The 25,468-nt window shown below is 42.2% G+C and overlaps 1 protein-coding gene across 10 annotated transcripts in view; it reads right to left on the bottom strand.

The window, feature by feature from the left end:
• AKAP13 (A-kinase anchoring protein 13) overlaps positions 1-25,468 on the bottom strand; it is a 227,226-nt gene that overhangs the window by 130,476 nt on the left and 71,282 nt on the right. For all 10 annotated transcript variants that reach the window (XM_072871546.1, XM_072871545.1, XM_072871548.1 and 7 more), the window contains 2 exons: positions 12,471-12,618; positions 1,873-2,169 (listed from right to left, as the gene is read on the bottom strand). In XM_072871546.1, coding sequence (XP_072727647.1) covers positions 1,873-2,169; positions 12,471-12,618 — 445 coding nt within the window. The remainder of the gene's footprint in view (positions 1-1,872; positions 2,170-12,470; positions 12,619-25,468) is intronic.

The following is a 25,468-nucleotide window of genomic DNA, read 5'->3' as shown; positions in this document are numbered from 1 at the left end:
AACAGAGTTGCATGACCAAAAGGATGCTTACGCATGCAAATCCCTCACGTCACAATCACAGAAATTCCCCCAAATTCCCTATGAATAATTAGCTCACTGCAAAAAGTTAACAGATAAATCTGCCTCTAGCCAAAAAGCTGATCAGAGGATGAAAGACAAACCAAGACATCAATAAACTGCCCTTTTTCAGTTATTTATGAAAGGACTCACTGCAAGGGAACATTTAGCACCAAAATTCTTGGATGAAAGTTGTATTTAGTGCCATTATATTTATTCAGTTACACTTTTGTCTACAAAAACCTCACCACAAGATGCCAAAACGCTCAGCACTACAGAGCTCCCCCTTCTCACTGTAGATGCAATGGATGCTCTACAGGGCCATTAGCATTCAGAGCCCCACATGGTCACGACTTCCAGGCACACAAGCGCACACTGAGCAAATCAATGTAAATCCTACGGCCTAATTTCCCTAAGTGCTGATTTTCCAAAGAATACCCGAAGTCAAAAAGAGAAACCAGATCTCAGCCCTCCTGCAAAATCAGCAACAATTCTGAGCTGTAATCAAAGTTTTCATTAATTTAACATCACTTTGACTGTATTTTTATCACTCATACCAGAAATGTCTGTGTTATCACAACTTTTTGAAATGCAGAAACATCAGTGTCTTCCACACAGAGGAAAAAAATACCAAGTGTTTATCTCCTTGTAAACATATGACAGCATCTGAATATCTATCCAGAAACCATTAAATATGATCAAATCTTTTAACGTCTGCTAACACTGCTTCAATTGCTTGCCTGTGTATTCACATTTACAAAAGCAGTCAGCAAGTCAGTGAAAAATAAAGCAAGAAAAACTCCTGCAGAAAACCCTGTCGTGCTGAACAGAATTGAGCCTGCTGCGCCGAGCAAGCCATGTCCCATTCCTCTTCAAGTGTTTACGCCGTTGCATCCTATAAAAGATAACGGATGCCTCACAGCCACATTCCTTAAGTGAAACTATTTGCCAAAATACCCTGAAAATTTACAGCAAGGATTTGTACACACTGGAACTAGCCCCCCAGTCCTTCAACAGACTTCCTTAAGCTCCCCTGTGACAAAAAAAGGCAGAACTCCAAGGACACAGATATGCCACAGCATCCCGAACACCTCGGCACTTCTGCTTCAGCAGTTGCCAGAAACTTTGGGCCAGCCTTAGGGTTTATTTATAAGCTCTCAGTAGCCCCTGCTGCTGTGGTTAACGGTCAGGCTTTCCCATCTTCCCACCAATTTGCAAAATTGTCTAGGCTTATTTTGGGGAACGCCTGTGTTTGCCCAGCCGGCATACAACCAGAGATGCAATACAAATCCTCAGGGACAGACCTCCAACTTCTCCCAGAAAAATTAGATGTATTTTACACGTTACAGTAATTTTGCACATGTGCTGTAAAACCAACATTACCAAAAGTGCCAACTTTGTGGCACAAGGATAATATTCCCAGGACCATCAGACTTTCTACACGCAGACATGTTTCTTATAGGAAATCTCAGAAGTGTGCTGCTGATACACATACCACTGCATACACCCCAAAAAAACCCCCTCTGGGTGTGTTTTAAACTGTAACCATTTACAACAGCTTGTGCTATTTCGTAAGAGAAGACACAGAGAAAACATCAGTACCTTATATATTTTAAGGTGGCTGAAATGCAAAGCATAGGATGCAGACATAGTAGGGGCACACTGGTACACATCCCGTCCCATCTCCAAGCACAGAGGCCAACACACCTTTTGAAAGATGCGTGGAGGGTTTGCAAAGCAGGGAACCCTTTCTCCCAGGCTTTTTACCTCTCTCCCAAACCTGCAAGTCTCACATGTGCCCTTAGAGGTTCTCACCGGTCAGGGACTGGTCTGCTCCCAGCACGTTCCATTCTGCCGGCAGTTTCAGGTGTCGAAATGCCAAAGCCACTTTCTCATCCAAAAAGTCCACGTCAGCAGCGGGTGGTCTCGACCGGTCCAAGAATCGGGTGAAATTTAGTGCCTGCTGGTTGCCAGCGCAGGTGGCCAGAAACTGGGCGGCATCGTAGGCTTCATCCTGGACAAACTGGAAACTCTCTTCTGCCACAACCAGAACAGGATGACCTTCTCTAGAGGCACAAAGTGCCACCTTCACTGTCTCACAGCAGTCATGGCCTGCAAAATAAAACCAAGGGAAATGGTAAAAAAGAATAATTGCATGCACTGAAGAAACACAACTGAGCAACTCCTTTGACACACATAGTCTTTACATTAAATCAGGTAAGAGCAAGTTATTGAGGGTCACAACTCTAAATTAAACACTATCTTGGGAATTTATATGTATCATCAGAGATAAGTATTTCTTAGAGACTTTAAAAGGAAAAGATGTGTAACTCTTCTCTGTCACAATATAAACCAAGAAATATAAGCCACCCTTATCTGACCAGGCTATTTTTGATCAGCGACAAGTAAACTCAAGAGCGTTAAGTAATTCAAGCAAAGATTTTGCTAACGTACCAAAAGCCAGATTATATGGTCAAACTTTTATTTTCCAGCTCCAGAGGACTCCAGAAACGCACCAGAAACTAGAACCTGAGTACTGCAAAACTGCATACTCCAAATGCTGGCGCAACACTTAGCTTGTACCGAAAACACTGTAACTTCACCTAAAACAAAGACCTAAATGGCTACGAGAGCGCGACTTGCCCAGGCATGCCCTGTGCACGCCCACGCTCACCGCTGCACCTGCTCTTTGCATTTGGGTTCACATGATAAAACTAAAACTAAGCTGCTTCTGCTAAATAAAAACATGGAAATGGCCACTTTCCATATTTACAAAACAAGAAGGTTGGAAGTTTGATAACTTTAAGTTTATTTATTTTTTAGGGTAGGAGAAACAGGAGAAAGGATGCCCTGGCATAGTAGCAATTTCATTCACTCAGAAACTAAAAAAAAAAAAAAACAAAAAAAAACAAAACCCACAACACCTTTTTGCAATTTTAAAAGGAAAAATCTACTATGTGTCCAACATGACCAGCACTTGTAATTGTCAGACGTGCCCCTTCAATAATAAGGTTTGTGTTTCAAGTTCACCGTGCAGCACAGTTTCTTGTTCCAGTCTCGGACTGACGTCATGGCTGTTTTTGCCAGAACAGCATGGACCCTGCACTAATTACTGGAAAAGCTTCTTTTTGCCCATGACCTCAGCATACTACTACATTCATGAAACCCTGCTTAATTAAATACAAAATGACGATTTATTTTTAAAGGCTTGAAAATTCAATTTAAGCCCCTATTTGTGGTCAGTGGGAAAGTTTCCTTCTTGTGTCGGGGCCCTTTGCTGTTGATTTCCCTGACAAAAGGAAAAATATGTCCCTAATCTTCACAGTCTTTCAGCCAACCTTCCAAATCTGTTCTGAGGCTTTTGGCTTGTATACAGGTTTTGACTGCAGAAAGAGGTGATCCTGAAGTTAATTGAAAGGTCAAAACTGCTATTAGGACACCGTGGGTAGCACCAAAATTGTCAGAGACGAGGCTGCGTGGCTTCCTAAGGAGAGCAAATGCAGCTGGAAAGGTATCAAAGCCAAGTGTAGAAGGGGAGGATGAAAACACATATGGATGTTGCTGCAACAGCTCAATACAACCGGGAAGCTCTGAAGCTGAAAGGTGAGAAAACTTCTTTCCATCCAGCACCAGGCATCTATTAGCAAGAGGATGATGTGAAAGCTGAAGGAATAGATTTACTAGTATTGATGTTAAAAAAGAATAAGGGCAGGAAGATCTACTTCTACTGTTCTTGGAAATATTGCACCTGCATTCTAATACATGACCAGTCAACAGGACGGGCAGTGGCAGGGATCTTCAGCAGCCCAGATGAAACCCATTGACAAACTCCACCCGTCCTCACAGCAGGAGCCTCAAATATTCAAGGGAGAAGCGGGGGGACCGCACAACTTTGAGGAAACTCGCCTTTAATGCAGTTCAGAAGTGTACAACCCTCCACCCTCTTGCTTTGCTCATCTCCTTAAGGACATCAGAATAAGGACCTGGTAACCCTTGTTAATTTTGTTTAAAACCTCCACAAAAGCAGCGAGTTGCATGCAGCCTGCTGAGAACGCCATGCTACCCTACAGGAGGTGACTCAAGTGCTGCAAACTTGGCTCTCCCTCATGCAAAGCAGTAGAAGTTTGCTAGAATGCAGAGTTAAAAAAATTCATAATAAAAGACACCTTAATAGCATGAGAAAAACTAAACCTCCCCCCCCCCCCCCAAACTATTTTCTGTCTATTCTCATAAGAATCCCATCTGCAAAATAACCTAGACTATGGCTACTCTGCCAGAAATCTAGTGGACTTTCAGGATTGAAGCGGAAGGGAAACATGGCCTGTGAGCAGCTACAGAGAAACACTTTGGGACACTCATTTCCTTGTCATGAAGCCAAACAACTATTCTGTAGGACAGCAAAAGCTCCTCCGTCATGACAACAACTAGAGAAACCTCAGTCAAGACACGTTGTCTCCGTAAACCAATATATCATGGACATACACAAAAGTTCCCTTGGATGGAGCGTACGTGAAACAACAGCCACAAAATTAAGCAAAGCTACAGGATTGTTCAATGCAACGCAAGGGGAGGTGACAAACAGGCCATGTCCTGATCTGCAGCCAGCAATGGTTCTCTTGAAACTCCCCCAGATATCTAATACAGCCTTGAAACGGAGGTGACAGAGCTGACGATCCATTTTCATCTAACAGGATCAAACAAGCATCCTGCTAAACCCTGGGGAATGTTCTTCGAAAAGGCAACCGCTCACAACGCTTTGATGTTCTCCTTCCCTACATCTGAGAAGATGTCAGACTTGGGTGGTAAGAATCTGGGACAGGTTCTGACTTTTGGCAAACAGTTCAAACGAAAGAGGAGCCAGTAAGTAACAAGCGTGGCCAATACTAAAAAGATTGCTCAAGAGGTCTCTGCCCCCCTGCTTTGAAACTACTACAGGAACGATGTAAGCAAACATGTCCACAATACATGAACCTTCTGAAGGAACCGTCAGTGGAGCAATGCTTCTCTCCACATCAAAGACCATTGCTTCCTTCACCTAGACTAATATCTGAACTTCAACAGCCCTTTTTCCCAGAGCATTAGCAAAAGTGAGCTAAGCTTTCTGGCACTCTCAGGAGATAAGTGGTTATCATCTGTAAAACAAGCCCAAATCTGTTTTTATGAGGTTAAGTAACTTGCCCAAGATCACAAAGAGCTCCGGGCAGTGCCAAAATAGACACTATTGCTCTTGATTGTCTCTCTTCTGCTCCGGCTGGTAGACGGCGGGGCTTTCTCCTAACACAGGTTAAGCACCAAGTAATGCACTTTGCAAGCATCAGGGCATTCAACTATTAACTGCTGTAACTCTCCAAGACACCTTTTCCAGAACAGAAAGATGTCTGAGTCATTAAAAAGGTGAAATAAACCTCTGGGTGTGTCAGAGTGATGAGGATGAGGAGTGGTGAAGGGAGAGTGATGAGTGATGGAAGAGTGATGAGCCTATTTATAGCCTATTTATAAAGGTTTGCATTTTAGTAGGCTGAAAACATAGGTAACAATAATTCACACTGATGAGTGCACCTACAGAAGGGAAGGGAAATCTCCGTGCTTTACAACACGATCGGGTTCGCGATACTGCTCAGCACCCCCCTGATTGCCTTCAGTCTTCTCCAGAAATCAGGCCCTTTGGCCAAAATAGCAATCAGAAGCAAATTATGAAATACTGAACATCGCCAAACTGTCATCATCCAGCAGTATCCCAGTTCGAATTTTAACTCTTCTGATAAACACGACACTGTTTCTACCTTGCTGACGTCTCAGACTGCACAGAATAACTTTTTCACGTGTATAGCTAGGCTTCTCTTCTTTAGATGTTTTGGGTTTTTTTTGCCACAGTATGAAATTACGACATTATGACATTTATACGCTGGCCTAACTGCGATAAAAGTCAAATAACCCATCCCTTAATTCTTCCTGCATTGCATTTTACCCCATTTCTCCTTCTGCTCCTCAGTTACTTTGGAAACAATTCACTACTTGGAGCTGTTTTGAGAAGTGCCAACGTATTGGGGGAAAAATACAGACATTAAAAAATTATTCCAGTCTATGCAGAGATGGGCACAGTGACTGCTTCTGTCGTGATGAAGTGAATGCCTCATCTTCACGTAAAACCACACTTTAAAAATTATTTAAAATGAGACAACCCTTCAACTACAGAATTCCTTACTGGGCCATTTACTGAAACTTGCTTTGGGCAATACATAAGAACAAAAAATGAAAAACCTAGGGTTCTTGTCTTGAAAAGATGGGATGCATAAGTATGATAGCACTTCCTCCTCTACACGATAACGATGCAAAACAGTGAGCAGAAGAAAAGGTGGAGATTTCTGAGCTGTAAGCAATTAACAGACAAGTTATTGTACGGCCTTAGACCTGGCCATCCAATTGGCACCTGTGTCTGTAATCTGGGGTGTGGTTAAAAGGGCGGCTGCAAAACTTGTAGGACTTTTTCTCAATAAATAAGGCGCGCATGGAGACAAAACACCCCTAAACAGAGCTTTACTAAAACATGATTTCATTTCCTACTCCTCTAGAAGTGGAAATCCTGTCCAAACCTCCTATTTTCAGAATTCACATTTGAGCTATCAAACAATGGGCCCCCAGCCTGGGCAGCTATTTAAAGCTCTGCTGGAAGCACATGTTTGGGTTTGCCTAGTAGGTGACTAAGGACTCTGGTGCTAATTGCATCCTCTGAGTTACCATGGTGGAGCTGGGTTGAAAGAGGTCTTACAAAGAGAGGTAAGCAGGACAGGAAAGGGGGACAATAAATGTGGTGAATCTCATGGTGTATCTTGGATTTGCATCCAAGACATGTTGCCATCTGGTGGCTCGTGGACCGGGAAATCAAGGGATCTCCTGTGGCCGTCTGAAAAGTGGTTCTTTTCTGCTTCAGAGATCCCAAATTCTGGTTCTGAAAATCAGAGTCCATATTTGAAGTGTGTCTGTGTGATTTACACAGTTATTGTATTCACTCTTGCAACACAGGAAACCTTATGAAATACATAGACATAGTAGCAGTAACAGACAGGAGCCTTTGTTTTTCATGTTAAACCCTCGACTATTAGTATGGAGAGTGTAGAAAGATTTTTGTAAGGTCCTTTATACTACAGATGTCCTAAAAATCTATAGAAGTGTAAGACCCCACACATTACATCATAAATAATTTCAATACAGATTCAATCACTTTTTCCTGTGACTGATGTCATCTAGACTGGCATCATTTCCTTTTAATTACACTGCCTAGAGCAATTAAGTACACCAAAGAGGATGGACTGCAAAAAGTCTTCTTGGCTATGCTATTTTATTCTATTTTAGGGGATTTTTTGTTTCATAATTAAGAGTATTTTCAAATCCACAACTGGCATTGCCAAGTGGTCATTTGTTATGCAACTTGTTTACCCTTTTGGTCTACAAGTACAAAGATTGTAATTCATGAAATACAGCTTTTTCTATGAAAAGTTGTTTCCTAGGGGAAAACACAGTCTGTGGTAAAAAAGAATAAAACATGAACATATGTAAAGGATTTCACAGTAAAATAAAAGTTTGAAATGAAGATATTTCCAAGCTAATTGAAATTAATTTTAGTCTATCCTTTTAACTAGCAGAAAGAAAGTAGAGGAGGGAAAAAAAAAATCTGAGAACTACAAGAATTAAGAACAAGTAAAAGACAGAACCTGCTTCTCCACCTTAGCTTAAGCACGGAGAGAAAGCTCCCTGTGAGTCAAGGCATTTGGAGTAAAAGGGAGTGTTTCAGCCCTGTGGAAACTGCTGGCAACCAGCTACCAGCAGACAGACAGTCTCTCAGGCCCTTTTCCTGCCTCTAATTTTGCTCCTCCTCCCCTTTGAAACCCATACAAGAATCCTGCACCTTCTGAGATCAACCAGTGAGAAAAAGTGATTTAGGTATTACAGAGCAAAGGCTCAGAGTGGTGTAACACATTGCAACAGTACACAAAAGGCAATTATATCTCACAAAATTACCTTACTTATTGTTTCAGTGACTCAACTTACAGACAGGGTATTTCTTACCCTTCACTTGCTTGATTAGGAGCTGCTGCAGCTCTGGACTTACAGTACTGGACTGTCTCTCCCTATTTTCCTCCACTGAGCTCCTCTGCATTTCCCACATACTAGACTCCGGTCTTTAAATGCAAAGCAAAATTAATGCAGCCATTATCGTGATGGCACACAACTTACACTAGATGCACCACACAAATGCTCGAGCTGCCAGCACACCAGCTCGCTCTGTGAGCTTTCTCCTGTGAGAAAGTTCTCCCCAAATCTGCCCGAGAGCTTCCCGATGCCAAGATGCCTCCACTGCCCACAGCAGGCTGTGGTCAGGGCTTTTGACTCATGTGGACAGGGATGAGGTCGTTCCTTTTTCTGTTGGTTTGTTTGCCAGATCATGATTTGAGGCTTTTTATTATAAGTTGGTTTTTTCCAGCGGGGGAAAAGCTGCTCTAGCAGCAGAGGCAAGCAATGAGGCTGCTGTCTTGCAATGAAGTTTCACTTCCCTACTTTAACACAGACTTTCTACACTACCACATGCAATCTGCTTGGCCGTTCAATGTCTCAGTTACCCTCCCTACTCTGCAGAGATGCTGGGAAGAAAAAATATATTAAAGATTATGACAGTCTCAGTTACTACAGTAATAAGGGCTTGCTGAAAAGCTCAGCTTATGACCAACACTAAGTAGGATGAACATCTGTGGCATAAGTGGACACATCCATCCCCAACTGTAAAATTTCAGCAGCAACAACAGTTTAGCCCTAGCAGCAGAGCTGATATCATCTCTCTGCATCCTTCCCTGCTCAGACCTTTGGTATTTTCTTCATACCCAAACTCCAGTGACCAAGCTTTTGCAACTAATGATACCCAAACTAGAGCAACATCCAGTGCCACAGCATCTCTGCCTGCCACACAGATGGACCTTAACATGGAAAGTAGCTGATGAGACAGTGTTTGAAATTGTTCTGCAGAACGACAGAGTGCCTCTGGTACCGAGAAAAAGTTCTTCAATTATGGAGAATTTGAACCAGACCATTTAAAAACAGAAGCATTTTAACAGTGCCAGTAAAGCAATAGTTAAGTAAGGTTTTGGTACCTTTTCACCAAGGCAAACAGAAGCTTAGTTGGACGATGTAACCTGGTTTGTCCTTAGGCTGGCAAAAGAGCTACTGGAAGCACATAAAGCATCATCCATAGCCTAATTCTTGTAACTCAGTAGCTTATTCTGATACTTCAAGTTATGACAGATCAGCTCAGATGAGAATCTGTTTCTTACAAGGGGAAATTATTTCCCTTAAATTTGTAACACATTCAACAGCGGGGCAGGATACCCACCTCATCCCATCCTTCAGAGTAAGTGCAAAAAGACAAGGTAGTATTTCATCCTTTGAGTGACTTCTGAGTCTCCATTTAGCCGCATCTTCAGGTAGAAAAAGCTGCTCCCATAAATTTACAATCAGAAGTCCTTTCTTTTATTATGCACAGAAATAGAAGCTTACATTTGAACAGTCTGTTAACAATATATATTCAATGTTTAAGGCTGATGATAAAGACAGCATAAGAAAGAGGCAGATTGCTCTAGTAATTACATAAAATGCAGCAGTTGTAAGCTTTTATTTAGGTGAAGTCTTTCAGGATATAGAGAATTTTCATGCACAATGAGAATTTAGCAGGTAGTCTGACAGTTTATATTTCCACTCCATTTTCTTTAATTTCTCATCTAAAACCACCTTATGTTGTTGAGATTTTTTTTTAATGCGATTTCCTTTGAAAGCTTTGCTAAAACATTTAATTTTGGCAGCAAATGTAATCAAATAATTTCTCTGTTTTTTTGGCCTCCATACATCACCAAAACTGCTGACAAAGTCAAGAAAAAAAATTTTAAAATCTGGTTTTGTTTTTACCTTAGCTTTAACAGAACTATGATTACCCCTTTCACCCCAGCCCCTGATGGACTTCATCTGAAGTCTCCCGGGGACCATATGAAACTCTGAGGACTTGGGACCAGGATGAGGGAAGAGCCTCCAAGCCCAGAAGGGAAGCAGAGGAGGTTCAAGGCAGGCAGGTAGAGGGGCTCGGTATGCTCTTCAGTGAGTCAACCCTTCCTTCATCCACCTGAGCCGTCCCCGAGGAGCAGCGGTGCTCCCAGGGATGTGCAACACGTCTTGCACTGCAGGGACAAACGGAAGATGCTCAAAGCTGGAAGTGAAGGTGGAGATTTTGGCTAAAAGCTGTTTGCAAGTGTTTCCTTGCAGAGCACTTGCTAAGTGCCCAGGCCTGGATGTTTAAACAAGGGCTGGTCTCCCACACACTGTCTCTTGTTCACGGCTAATCCTGCAGCGAGGTCAAATAACGCCAGCTCTGAGTCACCACAACCATCTCCAAGGCAACTGGCCGAATATACAGTGTAAACACATGATTACAGATTCATTGTTGAGTTCAGGAAGGAGGAGGAGGAGGAGGAAGAGCTGGGTTGAAATAAGTCATGCTCTTACTGAAATCAGAGTAGTCAGTGCTGAAGCAACACTGGACAAACGCGTCGGTGTCAGTGGAGGGTATGAAAAAAATTGTTTTTTCCCATTTTGCTTATCCTCAGCACCCCTTCACCACTAAAGTCTTTTTTTTTCTCAGGTAGTTTCTCCAAAATGAGGTACGAGCACAGAAAAGGGTGTTATCCAAATGGTTGCTTTACATCTGAGATGTCACCTCTTCCCTTGCACTGCTGCCCCCGACAGTGCTATCTGGCAGGAATGGGACTACCTTTCCAAAAGGTCTGTTAAATCTTTATCTGATACAAGCTGTATTTTGGGACAGCTCCCATCGCTATCCAGCATCCCGCGTCACAAGATCACGACTCTACTGGGTCAAAAACCAAAAAGCCCATTATAACTAAAGGAACAATTGAGAGCAATTTCCCTCCTTTCCCTTTGAATCACAAACGGAGTCAGATTTCCCACTAACCGTGACAAAACGAGCCCCAGGGAGCCCTCTCCCGTGACTCAGTAACACTTGGGGCCGGCAGGACAGGCAGAGCCCAGAGCATGGCCCGGGTACCACCTGGCAGCCACCGCCCCAGCCGCACCCACCGCTGCTCCGAGGACCTCAGGGCCAGCGGTGGTAGGAAAGCATCGCTCCCACCCCAAAATCTCATCAAGTACACTGGTTCCCGCACGGGCTGAAGGGGAACACTGAAGCTTTTCAGTTCCTTTCTTGGCGACGCAGCCGCGGTCCCAAGGGGGAGGTGAGGTCATTGCAAGTGGGGCTGGCAGAGCCCTGCGCCCGCCACACAAAAGCAGGGAAGGAGTCACCCCTTCTTCTCCTTCCTCTGGGAGAAAATAAGCGCTAATCTAATTGATTGCACGGGGCTCCAGTCGTCAGTAACCGTAAAAAGACTTCTCTTCCCAAGCCAACTGAACAACCCGAACAGCACAAAAAGAGGAGGAAATGAAAAAATACGGTGGCCAACTTTTAGCCACTCGTTCCCAGGAGGAAAAACTCCTTAGCCCAAATTTTACTTCACGTACATCTCTCATAAAACTATACTTACGAGAGAGATAAAAAAGCAAACCCAAGAAACACACTCGATCACTTAAGCTATACTGTGTATAGTGAAAACGTCAGGCGTTTTCTCACACTAGTATCAATGTGCTGCATAGCAACAAGTCAGAATGAAAGGTTAATGGTAAGGACCGCAGCCTGGAACATGCTCATTCCCACGGTCCTGAAGTCACCAAAGGAAAATGTCATGCCGATTTGTTTTGTTTTGTTAACGGCACGAAGGCTTAAAAAGAGTGGTGGGCTTTAATGTGGAAACCCACCCTGTTTGAACTGGCTGTGCTGGAGGGATGGCACGAAGCACCATTCGCTCGCCTGCCACTGCAAGAGTTTCAGAAACTCTGTGTTGGCTCCGATCTGCATTACAGCATTTAGGGGAAAAGGGTTGTATTTCACCAGGACTACAGCAATGAACCTTACCGAGTTAAGCAGATCCTAAGTTTAGCTAGGACTTACCAGGCTGTACACTGCTTGCCCAATAGCATCTCTAACATTGCAAATGTGTCTTCTGTTATCGTGCTCACATTTAAAAGCTTTTTACTATGTGTAAATACAACTGTGTATTTTCTACAATAGAATCCCATAGTTACACATTAAATAACTGCAATCTCAGAATCATATAATCCTAGTGAAATCAAGCAAGAGATTTTTAAAAGGCAAAAACAGTCATCCAAACCACACTTCTTACTCTCTATGAATGTGTAAATGAGGAAAAAAACAACCAACAAAACATCATTACATTTAAGTCTACTTGAATTAACCAAATTTCACAGACTGATACACTGATGTGCAAAGAAAGGCAATTGTTTACCAGGAGAAATTGTCTCCAGACTCCCAGGATTAATCTTTCTCGTGCTTGTGCAGTGTTGGACAGTTGACCCAGTGAAGACCAAGTAAAAAACTACATCATCTTCAACTTTATCTTCCTCAGTCAGCTGCACTGTAATAACAGAGTCACCCTAGGGAAAAGGACAAGAAAAAAGGTTAGGTTTACATTTGTAAGAACTGCATCATATAAAATAAAACTTCTCTACCTACAAGGCTCCTGCTCCCTGTTCATGCACTCCTTTCACACGACTCGGGGCCCATCCTAATTTTCAGATATGCAAGTCATCCTTGGCATGCCTCTTAGCATCACAGCCAGCCAACCAGCTAGAAAATATGTTGAGCACAGCTCTGGGAAGAGATATGTAGAAATCTCAAGGGTATATTCAAAATAGCAACTTAATATGGTGAAATCACGCCAAGTCTGACAAACACGAGCACACATCCTACCCAGGGTTTTTTATACACACACATATGCATATATATACATATCCCCCCCCACATACACATAGCTAAAACAACAGAATTGGGATAGCGGCCTAAAATTACCTCTGTCTTCACAAATTTGAACAAATTCCCTAATTCTTGCTTGAGTGTTCACACTTCCCCCATCCAAGCTAGCCACTGTGTTGATAGTTCCAGTGTAACCAACTTAATCACTGAACGCATCTCCCATCCGCAATTCATAAACACACAAAGATAGGAAAGTTTCATATCCACTGAGATTTTTTCCACCTTCCTTACAAAAAAAACAATAACTGTGGCTGTACAGACAGCAGTAGCTCTTCTCACTCATCTATAAGCTCATGCCTTGGTGAAAAGCTCTGTACATCATCAAAACCAGCAGTTCTTCAAGCTCTGAAAAGAAATCTGTCGTGATCTGTTGGCTGAACACTCCTGCTTAGTTTTAGGGAGGCTTTGTTTCAGTATCTCAGTATATTCTATCATTTTGCGCATCTTTGCTATCAGCAAAAATTATGTTCATACAGAGCACACACGGTTATCATAGTTAACCAAGCACAGGATACAGTAAATACACCTGAAATTCATACACCTGCATGGACAAGAACAGGAGCAATATCCACCGACTTCATTTTTCCATGAGGAAGGGAAAGCAAGGAAAGAGGATGGCTTGCAGTTACTACAGAACTAAGTGAAGTGTTTTCATTTGATCTCACCATACATCATTTATCTGCCTGAAGAATTATATAAGCTATGAGACACTGAGAACAACAGACTGTGGCGTGACCCTCTGCCCTTTTTCTATCAAGATCAAAACCAGTTGGACGCTCCACTTCTACACTGCAGCTGCATTAGCCAGCTCTCTGCCACCACCCCACTGAGCATATGGTTAAGGCTGCAAATCTGGAAAAGATTTTATTATTATTATTATTTTTGCAGATTATGTAATTCCAATTTGCATATCCAATAGAATACACATGTCATTTCATTTAAAACCTTCTCCTTAAGATCACTCAGTTCATCCCTTCTCTTTGTCAAATATAACTATTGCAGAAAAGTCCAAGTCTTCCAAGCCCTCCTGTACCAGATACCAGATACCACCACTACACCATATCCCTAAGCACCTCATCCAACGTCTTTTAAATACCCTGGAAGTATTTAAATATTTAAAATTTTTGGTAGTGTTAGGTTTACGGTTGGACTCGATGATCTTAAAGGTATTTTCCAATCTATATGATTCTGTGATTCTGTACATCCGAGCCGCGTCCCATGCTCTGCTTCCCATGCTCCGTCTCACATGTCCCTCCATTCTCCCTCATCTCAGCTCCTTTTATGCCCCACCACAGTTTCCTTCTCCCAAGTCCATGTCCAGTTCTCCTCCTCTGATCTGTCTGGTATCTCTTGTCAGGGGCAGGGTTGCACCTTGTTTTGACAGAAACAAGGTTTTGCAGTGCAGTACACAACCAGCCCCAACCTTAAAAACAAATATATGCGTCAGTCTTACAATACACAGGAAAGAAAACCATGAATTCAGAAAAGATAAATGGAGCAGTGAGTCTACTTTACATTTCCAGAGGTTGCAGATTTACAAACGTACTCTTTAGGAAGGTCTCACATGATAATATCAGACCAGACTTCCAGCTGGGGAGAAGGGAACCATGTAGCAAAAGTATAATATTGTATATAGTCAGTGTTAAAATAAAAACAGGTGCAAAAAGAAATAAATCAAGCTTTAAATTCAAGCATGACCAGTTCACATGCTGAGTTGAAAACTAAATATTCCATTTCAAGCAAATGGATCCAGTTTTGAGCGGATGTTCAAAAAAACAAAAGCTGATGTTTTAACCTACAAACCCTCTGTGCTTTGGTTTTTATATCCATCTTTGTTCAAACTGTTCCTCGCTTAAGGCATTAACATACAAAGTACTTAAATGGACTTAAAATGCAGGTGACATTTCAGGATGTTCATCAACAGGGCCGATTGTTTAAAGTGGTATCTGTTAAAGGAGATTTTGGTATTATTTAACTCAGAAATCAAGTACAGCTAGTCCAATTCCTGTGAAAGAAAAGCAAATCTGCATAAAGCGCACATGAGAAGACACCTGTCTATCCATGTGAAACAGTCACTTCCATATCAAGGAAAAGCAATTTAATTTGCAGCGTTGTTGCAAAAGCAATTTTGTATATTCAGTTATTGACAAAAGACGTGTAAATACAAGTAAAAAACCCGAACACCAATGGTTCCACATACCTGAAATCTGTCTAAGCTGAGGCTTAAAAAAGATAGTTGAACTTCTCATATAGATACCTGAACTTTAGGTGTGGAGCAGTCTGACCTAATTTTGAAGGTGGCCCTGCTTTGGGGGGTGGTTAGACCAGATGACCTCCAGCAGTCCTATCCAACCAAAATTATCATATTTATATTTTCATTCAGTTTACTTTAGTTCATGTTTAAGTTTAGGGGAAGCACAAATGATCATCAGCTGATATCAATTTAAAAGACTCTTCAGCTGTGTCTAAGCAGCACTTTACAGTGGGATGGCCCCCAGCACACTGCTCCCTCCTCCTCCTCTTCTGGAGGACCCTCCAGCAAGAGACTGAAGGAGAAGGCCCAACAGCCTTAATATGATAACTGAGCGTTTTATTTTTTTCTTTAATTGAAATTTTAAGTTGTCTCCAAATATATCCAGCAAGATCGATAATGTGCCACTTAACTGCTGTGTGCTTCAGTTTACTTCCATGTCTTCTGAGCTACCTCTTAGCTGTACTGTGCATGGTACAGCTCACCGTGCGTGATGTGATCCGAGATCCCAGAAGGAAAAGAGCAAAGAACTAAATAAGAAAGACCGTCCTCCTTCAACACACATCTCTGCTTCCCAGTTATTAACAATTTCGTTGTCCACTGCTAATTTTAATTTGATTTTTAAAAGTTATATTCCAACAGCGTATTTATTTGAAAAGGAAATAACACACAGAACAAAACCCTCTCTTTCAAACATTTTTGGAGTTAAAGAAAATCAGTTACAAATGCAGCCAAATTCCTGCAACCCACATAGAAGACTTTCCAACAACACCATTACATTCAGCCTCCAAAAACATTTTAATTGAAGTATTTTTACCTTTATTCATTTAATATTATCCAAAAAATGTCATCTGTTCAGTATCACTGCCACACAAGGTGGTTATTATAACCCCTCTTTCATCCCGAATGGCTAGAAATGGGAGGCCAGCCTGCCAATATCCCTTTGGTGAAAGTACAGACAGATCAAAGCCATTCTCTGGAATGCTCCAACAAATAAGAATAATTTAATTTCAAAACTAGCTTGGATCGACTAATATTTACTTGGCTTAATGCCCATTGGAAATGAAAACATTCCATTTTGGTCCATTCATGAAAGAGGTCGCCCTCTCCCTCGTTCGGATCTGAAAATCTCTGGTTTCAGATAGCTGTAATGGGATGTAAAGAACGTGGATGTTGCTCTTTCCTCTAAACATATTCCCTTCCTCAAACCTAAGGGAGAAAGCGGAAGGTTTGCCTCACAAAGGGATGGGTTTAAAGCCCTGACCTTGGGCTTTAAACTCCTATAAAACAATTCAGAAAGGGATTTCAGCGTGGCACATCTCTGAACCTTTGGCTTAGTTAAGGCAGCAGAAATGCAATTATCTCTAAAAAGGCCCGAATGCTGTTACTAGGTCTAAAAACCAAAGATAGACAAGGCACCTGTTTGTCAGCATATTTTGTTGGCATTAGGACAACTCCACCTTTTCAGGTATTTGTTTTTCCAATGCTGCAGTTATAAAGGTCTGGAGACTGTGTGTAGGCAAAGTACAAGCAACTCCGAGTAATCATTTCTTCTTTCTCAGACATGGTTTCTGTGTCTGTAAAGGTGACTTATTTACCTTCAAAGGATTTTTTTTTTAATAGATGACTTCAGCAATATTTGGAAGTGATCATGAAGCAAACAAAATCTTTAAGCTCAAAATAAATAAGATCACTTACGTTACTAGCTGAAAAATACTGTCCACCTTCCCAAAAGAAATAATTGTTTTAAGCATGTAAAGACATCTTTCTTTTCCACTTCAGGCTCTGGAAATCTGTCTGGTTGTAGGGAATCGGTCATAGAGGATCCTTCAGAGTGGGACTGCAAGGACAGCATTTAAGACCTCCAGATGAAAACCATGAGTTTAGCTGGCAAGGGTGAGTATTCCCTGAGGGATATCAGCTCTACCAGCCATAGGTAGATTTCTCTACAATGGACTAGGCAAGCTGTATTTTTATAGCTGAAGCATGTGATGAAGCTGTTTTTCCCTCCATGGTTCATACTGGGGATTTTGAAGTATGTTATCTAACCCACTAACCACCCACTCTGACCTCCCCCCCCCCACACAGCCTAAAAATACTTATGAAAATGAAGCATGTGTTAGAGAGCAACGCTGAAGCACTCAAGCATTACTTTAGCATTCTGTTTTTAATGAGAAAACACTAACAACTAGTAATCCTGAATTTGTTCTACACAGAAAAGCAAAATTGCTGCTGATGACCATTGCCATCTCCGGCTGTTTTTTCATGCAGGTAAAGCCTAGCCAGTGATGCTAAGTCCATGCGTTAAATCGCTTAGAGATTCACATACAAGGAAAGAAACCTTCCTCTCACTATATTTCTTTCTAAAGAGCTGTGGTAGATGTCGGTATGATGATGCTTTATTAAAGAAGCTGGATTAGGTACTGGATTAGATGAGTAAATGTAACCTGCCACTGTAACAAGTTTTGTTTTGTTTCCGCTATTCATAACATGAATCAGATCCTTGTTGGCTCATTGCTTATTGCATTATGTTGGGACACAAAAGGAGAAATATGCTTTTGAAACAGATTTTTTTTTTTCTCCCCTTTGGGAAGCTCTAAATAGCTCCTCAGAGAGCTGCTCTGTACCCAGGAGAACAGCACAAAATCACAGTTGTGGTTTCCTCCTTCAAGGAATTCAGGCTCATTGGTACCTTTATTTATTCATTTTTAGATGGAGTTGGACTTGCTGTTACCCCAGCTACTGCTCGACACAGAGTACGTGGGATCAGGCTGTAATTACAGCAAGAAGCAAGTCCTTTCACATCCCTGCGCTTCAAGTTTCCCCATCAATGAAATGGGAATCGTGGTTCAAACACACCGAGTATTTTTCATCCAAATGGCTCTCAAAGGAAAAGCTGGCTTTTCAATCATATGACATTTTCTTTGGAAAGTGTGTAGGACCGACAATAATTAAGTTAGACAAAATCAAAGGGAAAGTTGAGACAATTCCACCTCAAATTAAGAACTGCAGAATACTCTGAAATCAGCTGGAGGATGGAAAAAGCAACTGCAAGGCAGCTTTAGAAAATGTAGCAGAAATCATCCCACAAGAAAAACAGCAAAATATAATTGTTTAGGTGCTCAATGATCCATTACCATCTACCTCTGCCAGTACACTAGGTCAACAGCCAAGCTTTTGCTCCCAGTGTCCCCGTCTCAGCTGAGTATCCTGGAAGATCCGTCCCACCTAAGGTCACTTTGGGTTGGTGCAAACATGTGCATAACCCCCTGGAGAACCACCTCTGGAAAGGACGCCCGCAGCACATGGACATCTCCGGGCAGAACAAAACCAGGCACAGCCACACGAGCTCCTGACTGCAAAAGGAGATGAGGGTTTGGGCAACTATTTTTACAGCAAACGTGACAGTGCTCTCGTCTCCTGGAACAACCCTTCTGATTCAGAAAGGCTTGGATCCTAGTTTTCCCAGGTCTGACTCAGCGCCCCAGCCAGTCAGCCACGACGCAGGCACTGAGCGCTATCACCACTGGCTCATAAAACCAAGGGGTTATCTTCTTCCACAGCAAGAAAATAACCTATGTCCAGCAAACCCTTCCAGGCTGCTATTCCCAGGTTAACAGAAGCAGGTGAGCAGCTCAACCCAGAGGAGTGGAATCTGGGGACGGGTCCTACCTATAAAACATCCAGCTGAGTCCCCTTCCCTCTCTGCCTTAGCATGAGGTGAGTTTGTGAGTGCACCTCACTTAATCTTGAGTGCATTTTCCCTCTTGGGAACACTATTAGGGTCTTGATGTTGCTTCCTGGTACTTCACTCCCAGATGCTACAATGGTGCTATTTGAAACATCCATCCCCTTTTGCAGATGTGGCCATTCACCCTGCAAGATCCCAGCACACGTATATAAAAGGAATGGACCGGGGACGAGGTCAGAGGTATCTGTTACAGCAAGATAACAGCAGTCATTACAGTCATTACAATTTTGCCAGTATGTATTGACTCAGAGGAGCACTTAGGAGAAAAATCAGATCACGAGCAGTTTATTCTGCAGAACTCCAGTCCCCAGAAACAAAGGTAGGGCTGTGAAATCTGTCTGAACACGAGCAGCTCTAGAAATCCCTCCTCGCCTGGAGATATCCCCCTTGATAAAGGCAGTGACCTGGGTCAGGAGTGTGGAGAAAGATAGATGTCGTTCAGCTGGGGTGTTGCAACCTCCTGCAGATAAAACCTCCAGGGAGAGACTCCAGAAATAAATAGAATGGCAAGCTGTGAAGTTTGGAGTAGATTTGGGTCCCTTTTCATAGTCAATGACTTCAAACTCCTTGATCTTAAAGGAGCGTGAAGCAGAGATAGTTTTGTTTTCTTAAAAAAGAAAAAGAAAAAAAAGAAAAAAAAAAATCACAAAGGAAGACAAGAATGACTCCAATGGTTAAAAAAAAAAAAAATCAACCTCCAAACCTAACTTTATTTCCCTTTCAAATTAACAGCAGTGCTTTTATTTCTGCCAGCAAAAGGTTTCAGGTTAACGGCATGGATACTGAGCCCCTCTGTGATGAGAAAGGCAGATTTTGCAAAGCAGCGTCTTGCCCTTAGGAAAATACAATTGCAGACCGTAACATCTTGCCCACAGGCCACCAAAAGAGCAGAACGATGGTGCATGTTTTTCTGCCAGCCCACATAGCAACTCGAGGTGATACCTTCCATATTTCATTAACGCTGCACTGAGCCAAGTGATCTCCTCTTCCAATGCTAGCCACAAAGCCATGACTGAAACACTGACATATATGCAAAATAACTTTCTTCTCTCCACCACTTTCTTCCCCCAAAGGTGAGAAAGAATTTGGTCCAAAAATAAGTTTAGCTTAGCACGCTGACGGATAAAAGATTGACACAGGGCAAAACAGGGAGAGAGAGTCAAGAGACCAGTTAGTTAAGACTCTTTGGGTAAAAGAATATGTTGGAAAACATGGACATCTATGATAAATAGCCCTAAACTGTTGCCTCCAGGCCCAAGCTAGCTCCCATGGATCCATCCTGAGTGCAACCTGTGCTGAAAACACAGCATGGACACTCTCGACTTGCCTGTCTGCAGAGCCAGCATCGTTACAGCTGATTTATTAACGCAATCTCACAGCCACACCATGTCCCAAGCCAGTCCAGGTGTCTAATCCGGCAGCAGGGTTTATTTGCAAAGAGGTAAATGGTTTAAGGAGAGCAAGGACCAGACTTCCTATTCTGAACCAGTGTGAGCAACACAAACTCCTGCAGAAATGGGTACACTTGAAGAAATCCATTATTCGTATCCCACATCCTTTGACAGAGCATGTCTCAGTCGGTCTCCAAATCAATCAGCTCAGAGATGAATATTTATTGAGTGTCAAGATGCTATTATAGGTATTACATACATATTAATCCAGGCAGCTTGCAAGAGATCTCTACAGACTGCCAACAGAAAATCCATCAAAGTAACAGGATCTTGTTAGTGCTGAAAAAGACACATGATTTATCTTTATGGGTACATCTTCATGACATATCACTTTGCTGCACAGAGCCAGGCAAGTTACTAGATTGGGCTGTTAATAGCTAATTTAGCTGCATCACTGCTTTAGCACAGGGCTCCACATGCTCTGCAGCACTTATGTTACCAACACTTGTTCAGAGCATGTTAAGTGCATCTGCTTGGTGCCGGACTGTGCTATGCAGACAGCCTTCACAAAACTCAACAGCCAAGGTCATTTCTAATAATTTTTAGCACACAGGAAGACGTGATAAAATTAACAATAAAATTAACAGCAAAATGGCAAAAATCCAAGTTAAGGGGAAAAATAGAAAGGATGAGAAAAGTGCCGAGCAACCACTTGTGTTACATGCAAACAACTAGGGAAGAACTGCTACAATAATTTTATTGTTTGGGTGAAATTGGCAGGAGAAAGAAAACAGCTATTTAATTTTTCATTTATTTGGGCTGTTGAGTGTTAGCCAGACCATTCATTTAAAACACTGTGTGCCTGCTGTCTTCAGCCACCATGGCCTGTACTATCTGAATAAGCAACTACTGACAGTGACCCCAAACGCCTTCCACAGCAAGCCCCGTACAGCTCTGCTACAGAGGAGAGGAAGGTATGGAGGAACACATGCAATAACGCACTGGGGGTTTGCCCTCTAAACTACACAAGTCTCCATATAATGCCACCACATGAGCATGAAGACAAGATGAAAGACAGGGGGAATCTCTATAGCAGAATATCCCCTCCAGTACCATCCAGTTTCCACAAGTACTGATCTTACTATTATGAGTTTTTACAGAAACTGTGGAAACTACTACAATCCATTCCTATAAAACACATCCAAACTGATGGGAATGTCTTGCTCTGGCCTCTTCCTAAAGCTTCTTCTGTTCTTCACTACGCTGTTAGAGAACCGAACCAGACAATTTTATTACCAGGTGCTTGAATGATTGATAGTATTTCCTGCTAATTACTCACGTAGCAATAACAACAAAATTGTAGTGCTTCGGAGAAATAGCAGGCAGGCTGAATGTATTCAGTGACTAACAGAAATTTAGCTATTCTCTTGGCACCAGAGAGCTGGAGAGTCACAATTCCTGGAAGATAAAGTACATATGATGACACATTATTTGAAACAACCTCCTGTCACTGGAGTATTTTCACAAATAGCCTTGATGTGTCTTAAAGGGGAGAAAAAAAAAATCAGGTTTGAACAGTAACATTCAAAGGCATAAGAGAGCAGAAGGATGGCGTTTTCCTGGTACTTCAGCCTCCTCTACAGTACAGCAAAACCCTCGAAGAGACAGAGCTCAGAGTGTGCTTCAGAGAGCTCATTCTCCTGCCAGCTGCAAAATATCCTCGCCAGTCTTTAAATATTTCACAACTACAGCACTTGGAGCTACTGTAATGATCGAAGCACTTTTTAAAGTGACATTTTTTGCCATTAGAGAATAGAAACCATTATAAACATTATCTTCCTGAAGAAGTACCCTCCACAACCACAACTACTAGACAGATGAAACTTTTGCAATGCTTAGAACAAACACTTTGAAACCAAGATACAAACACAGGCAGCCCTGCAGACACTGAAAATGTGTTCTGCAACAGAACTGCCACTTGATGGCAGTGCACAGCATCGATCTTTGCCCAGAACAATTGATCACGGTTTATTTCATTTTCCACTTACGCACAATATGGCATTGCTTCATTAAGCAAGGCGGAGGACAAGCATTTGCAGAGACACTGCATGCAGCACAACCTTCAGAAGCAGACGGGAGGCACTGCAGGAAGAGCCCAGGAGATTTGAGAGTTTATTTGAAAACATCATGTCTTCATCAAATCGACATCTTCATAACCACTACTCTCACATCACCGTTGCTGTCAGAACTGCTTCTAGTCCAACAAAGTGACTGTCAGCACTTTGTTACAGAAAATAAAGCGGGGACATGTATCTTGATTGATAACATGGGAAATTTGTTTGGTCATTCTAAAGGTTAAAGTCACATAAGAATATTTATGAACTCTCTATATAAATACATTCCACAGAGGAAGAGTGGTTGAAGAGTATTTTCATCCTCTTAAACACCAAGTCCTGATCTCTGTTGCTCATTCCTCCTGAGAGGGGAGGCAACAGTGTCAGCCAACACTGGGGATGGGACGTAATCTCCTAGCGTCTTTCCAGGTATTAACCAGCTCATTGGCTATCACAAGAAATAAAGAATCCCAAATTCAGAGCCTAAGAGGTATTTGTCATTTCACCCAATTTTAATAAAACTCTTAGTGTGACAATGTAAGGATTCCTTTTGCAGTTTCAGAAAACAGACTGAAGCAATTAATAGCTCCCCAAAAGAGGGGATCGTTGTCTCCTCTGCTTTCCCACCCCTACCCACACCGCTGTACCAGCTCTGGCATCTTTCTTCTGGAAGTTTTATTATTTAAAGTTCACATATGATGCTGCAAAGCAGTGGTGACTTAAGGACAGAAATTCAGACAAGTGCTCCAGACTTTAAGCTAGTTCATTTATTGTTTACCAGCACATTCATACCCACAAAACAGGATCACAGAAGAAAAGATCAAATAGATAATTATGGGAGGAGGACCTGCAACCCAAATCACCAGCATCTTCAGTTTCAAATAATATGGAAGAAGCATTGAGAAGGGGTCTCTCAGCTGCAATTTAATCAGTGGCTCATCCTGAAGGAAGGCGATGCTGATGGTCAGGAGGCCTCTCCCAGCTTCTCCAGTCAAAGCTGCCTTCAGCAAATGCACAGAGACGACCATTTCACAAGAAGTCCTATACCAAGATCCCACAGATCTCACAAGCTAGCGAACGCCTCACTTAAGAGGAGCAAGCCAAGCAAACAGCCTCGTGATAACCAATCTGTGCAACCTGAAGTCTTCATTTAGGTACCTGGGAACTGGGAAGCAGCGGGCAGCTTGCCAGAGCATGGTGCAGTGCTCAGGTGGCAGCTGCCAGACGCCCATTTCGACAGAAGGGATGACTTCTTGCACGACGCAGACCAGAATTTGGGAAATGAAAGATAAAAAGAATCTGGATCAAGGACTTAAATACCAAAAACTTAAAAGATGAGGTCAAGCACAGTTTAGTGAGGAAACTATTTTGCCTGCAGAATGAAAGCAGAACCAGACAAGTTGCAATGCGCTTCTCAAAAAAAAATCAGTTTATTCAGGCGCCCCAACCACCTTTCTTAAAACCAACCAAGAAGCAGGTTCTTCCACAAGCAACACAAGCACATATTTTATTTGTAAAAGGTGCTCAGAGGCCTTCCACTCATTCATAATTCAAAGACATTTTGAAGGTGGGGCAGAAAACTACTTTGTCATTAAGAAGAAATCAAGTACCCAACAAATAAAAGACAAGAAGGTTTATCAGATCCTCTCACCACAGAGCTGAACTACACCTCAAGGCTGGTTCTCCCCTCGCCTAAGGACCTCGAGAGAAAGTAAGACAGGGCTTCTGCAGAGTGATTTTCATGAGAAATCCCCACATCAAAAGCATGCGAGGTATGTTCTACTTTTTCTGCTGGACTGATCTCAGATATTCAGGCATCCCAGTGGCCTTTATCACCATAGATGCCACTAAGCAAACAAATTCAGCAGTAGTAGAAAAGTAACTAAACCACAGCTGCCAACCTCATGACAACATTTTACTGTAGCATTATAGAGGTATTTTATTTTGTCCTTTTGTCCCTTTGGTAGAGATTTCTGAAGATCATTAATTAGCTAGCACACAATAGTGCACAAGTCACATCTGAGATGGTTTCAGCCACAGTGACAACCCGTCTGCCAGGCAGGCATGCCTGCACAACACCTCGCTGCACTCACGGACACGGGGAACCACGGCGCTTGGGCTGGGCACTGCTGCCACAGCCTCAAGCTCTCTGCATTGCGAACTTTTTTCTTTAATCCTTTAATATTTACTTTAAAAAGGGTTTTTTTCTTAAAACATGAACATCAGAAGTTATCGTGATTGTTTTTCTCAGGAATACACAATGCACTTCAGTAGTGCACATTCTGGGTGAAATATGTAAATGGGAGAAAAATATTGTAAGCATTATCCTTTTCTTCCCATTTTAGATTAAAGCAGGACACACTGGGAAATCTACAGGAGTAGTTCATTCATTAACAGAAGAGAGGACCTACCGTACCCAAAACCCAAGTTATATTAAGAGAGGGTCAATGCATTCTTTCCGAGGCTTTTGAAGTTCATACTTCATTAAGTTGCATGGCATTTTGGCTTGGAAGTGGGAGCTCTCATCTCCATCAAAACCCTCCTTGAGAAACTCTGCAGGTTACACAGCTCATAAGTGGCAGTTTATACAATAGACTCCATCCACAAACCTGATTAAAGACCAAAGTCAATGGGAGCATTTTTATCAATTAAGTGTTTGCCCTCCCATGCAATCACCAGTTATGACACATTTGGGTTCGTCACTCCAAATAACGTGGGCACACCTTAGACAAACCATGTAGAGGAGGAGTGCTGTGATTTAAAACAAGTTCGTTCCTTTTAATCAAAAAGGAAACAGGAAAAAAGTTTGCAGCGATACATCATCCTTCTCCAGCTGCTAATCTTTTCCATTTCACACCCACTGATCATTATCATTGTGAAAAAACATCCTTGTCTTAAAGGCAGATCTAAGGTTGTAGTCTTTTTAGTAATCAAAAGAAGATGACAATGCTTCCCATCTCGTCC

This window comes from Ciconia boyciana, chromosome 8 (genome assembly GCF_034638445.1).
Source record: "Ciconia boyciana chromosome 8, ASM3463844v1, whole genome shotgun sequence".
Classification (NCBI taxonomy): Eukaryota; Metazoa; Chordata; class Aves; order Ciconiiformes; family Ciconiidae; genus Ciconia; species Ciconia boyciana.
This window is presented reverse-complemented; position numbering and strand designations above follow the sequence as displayed.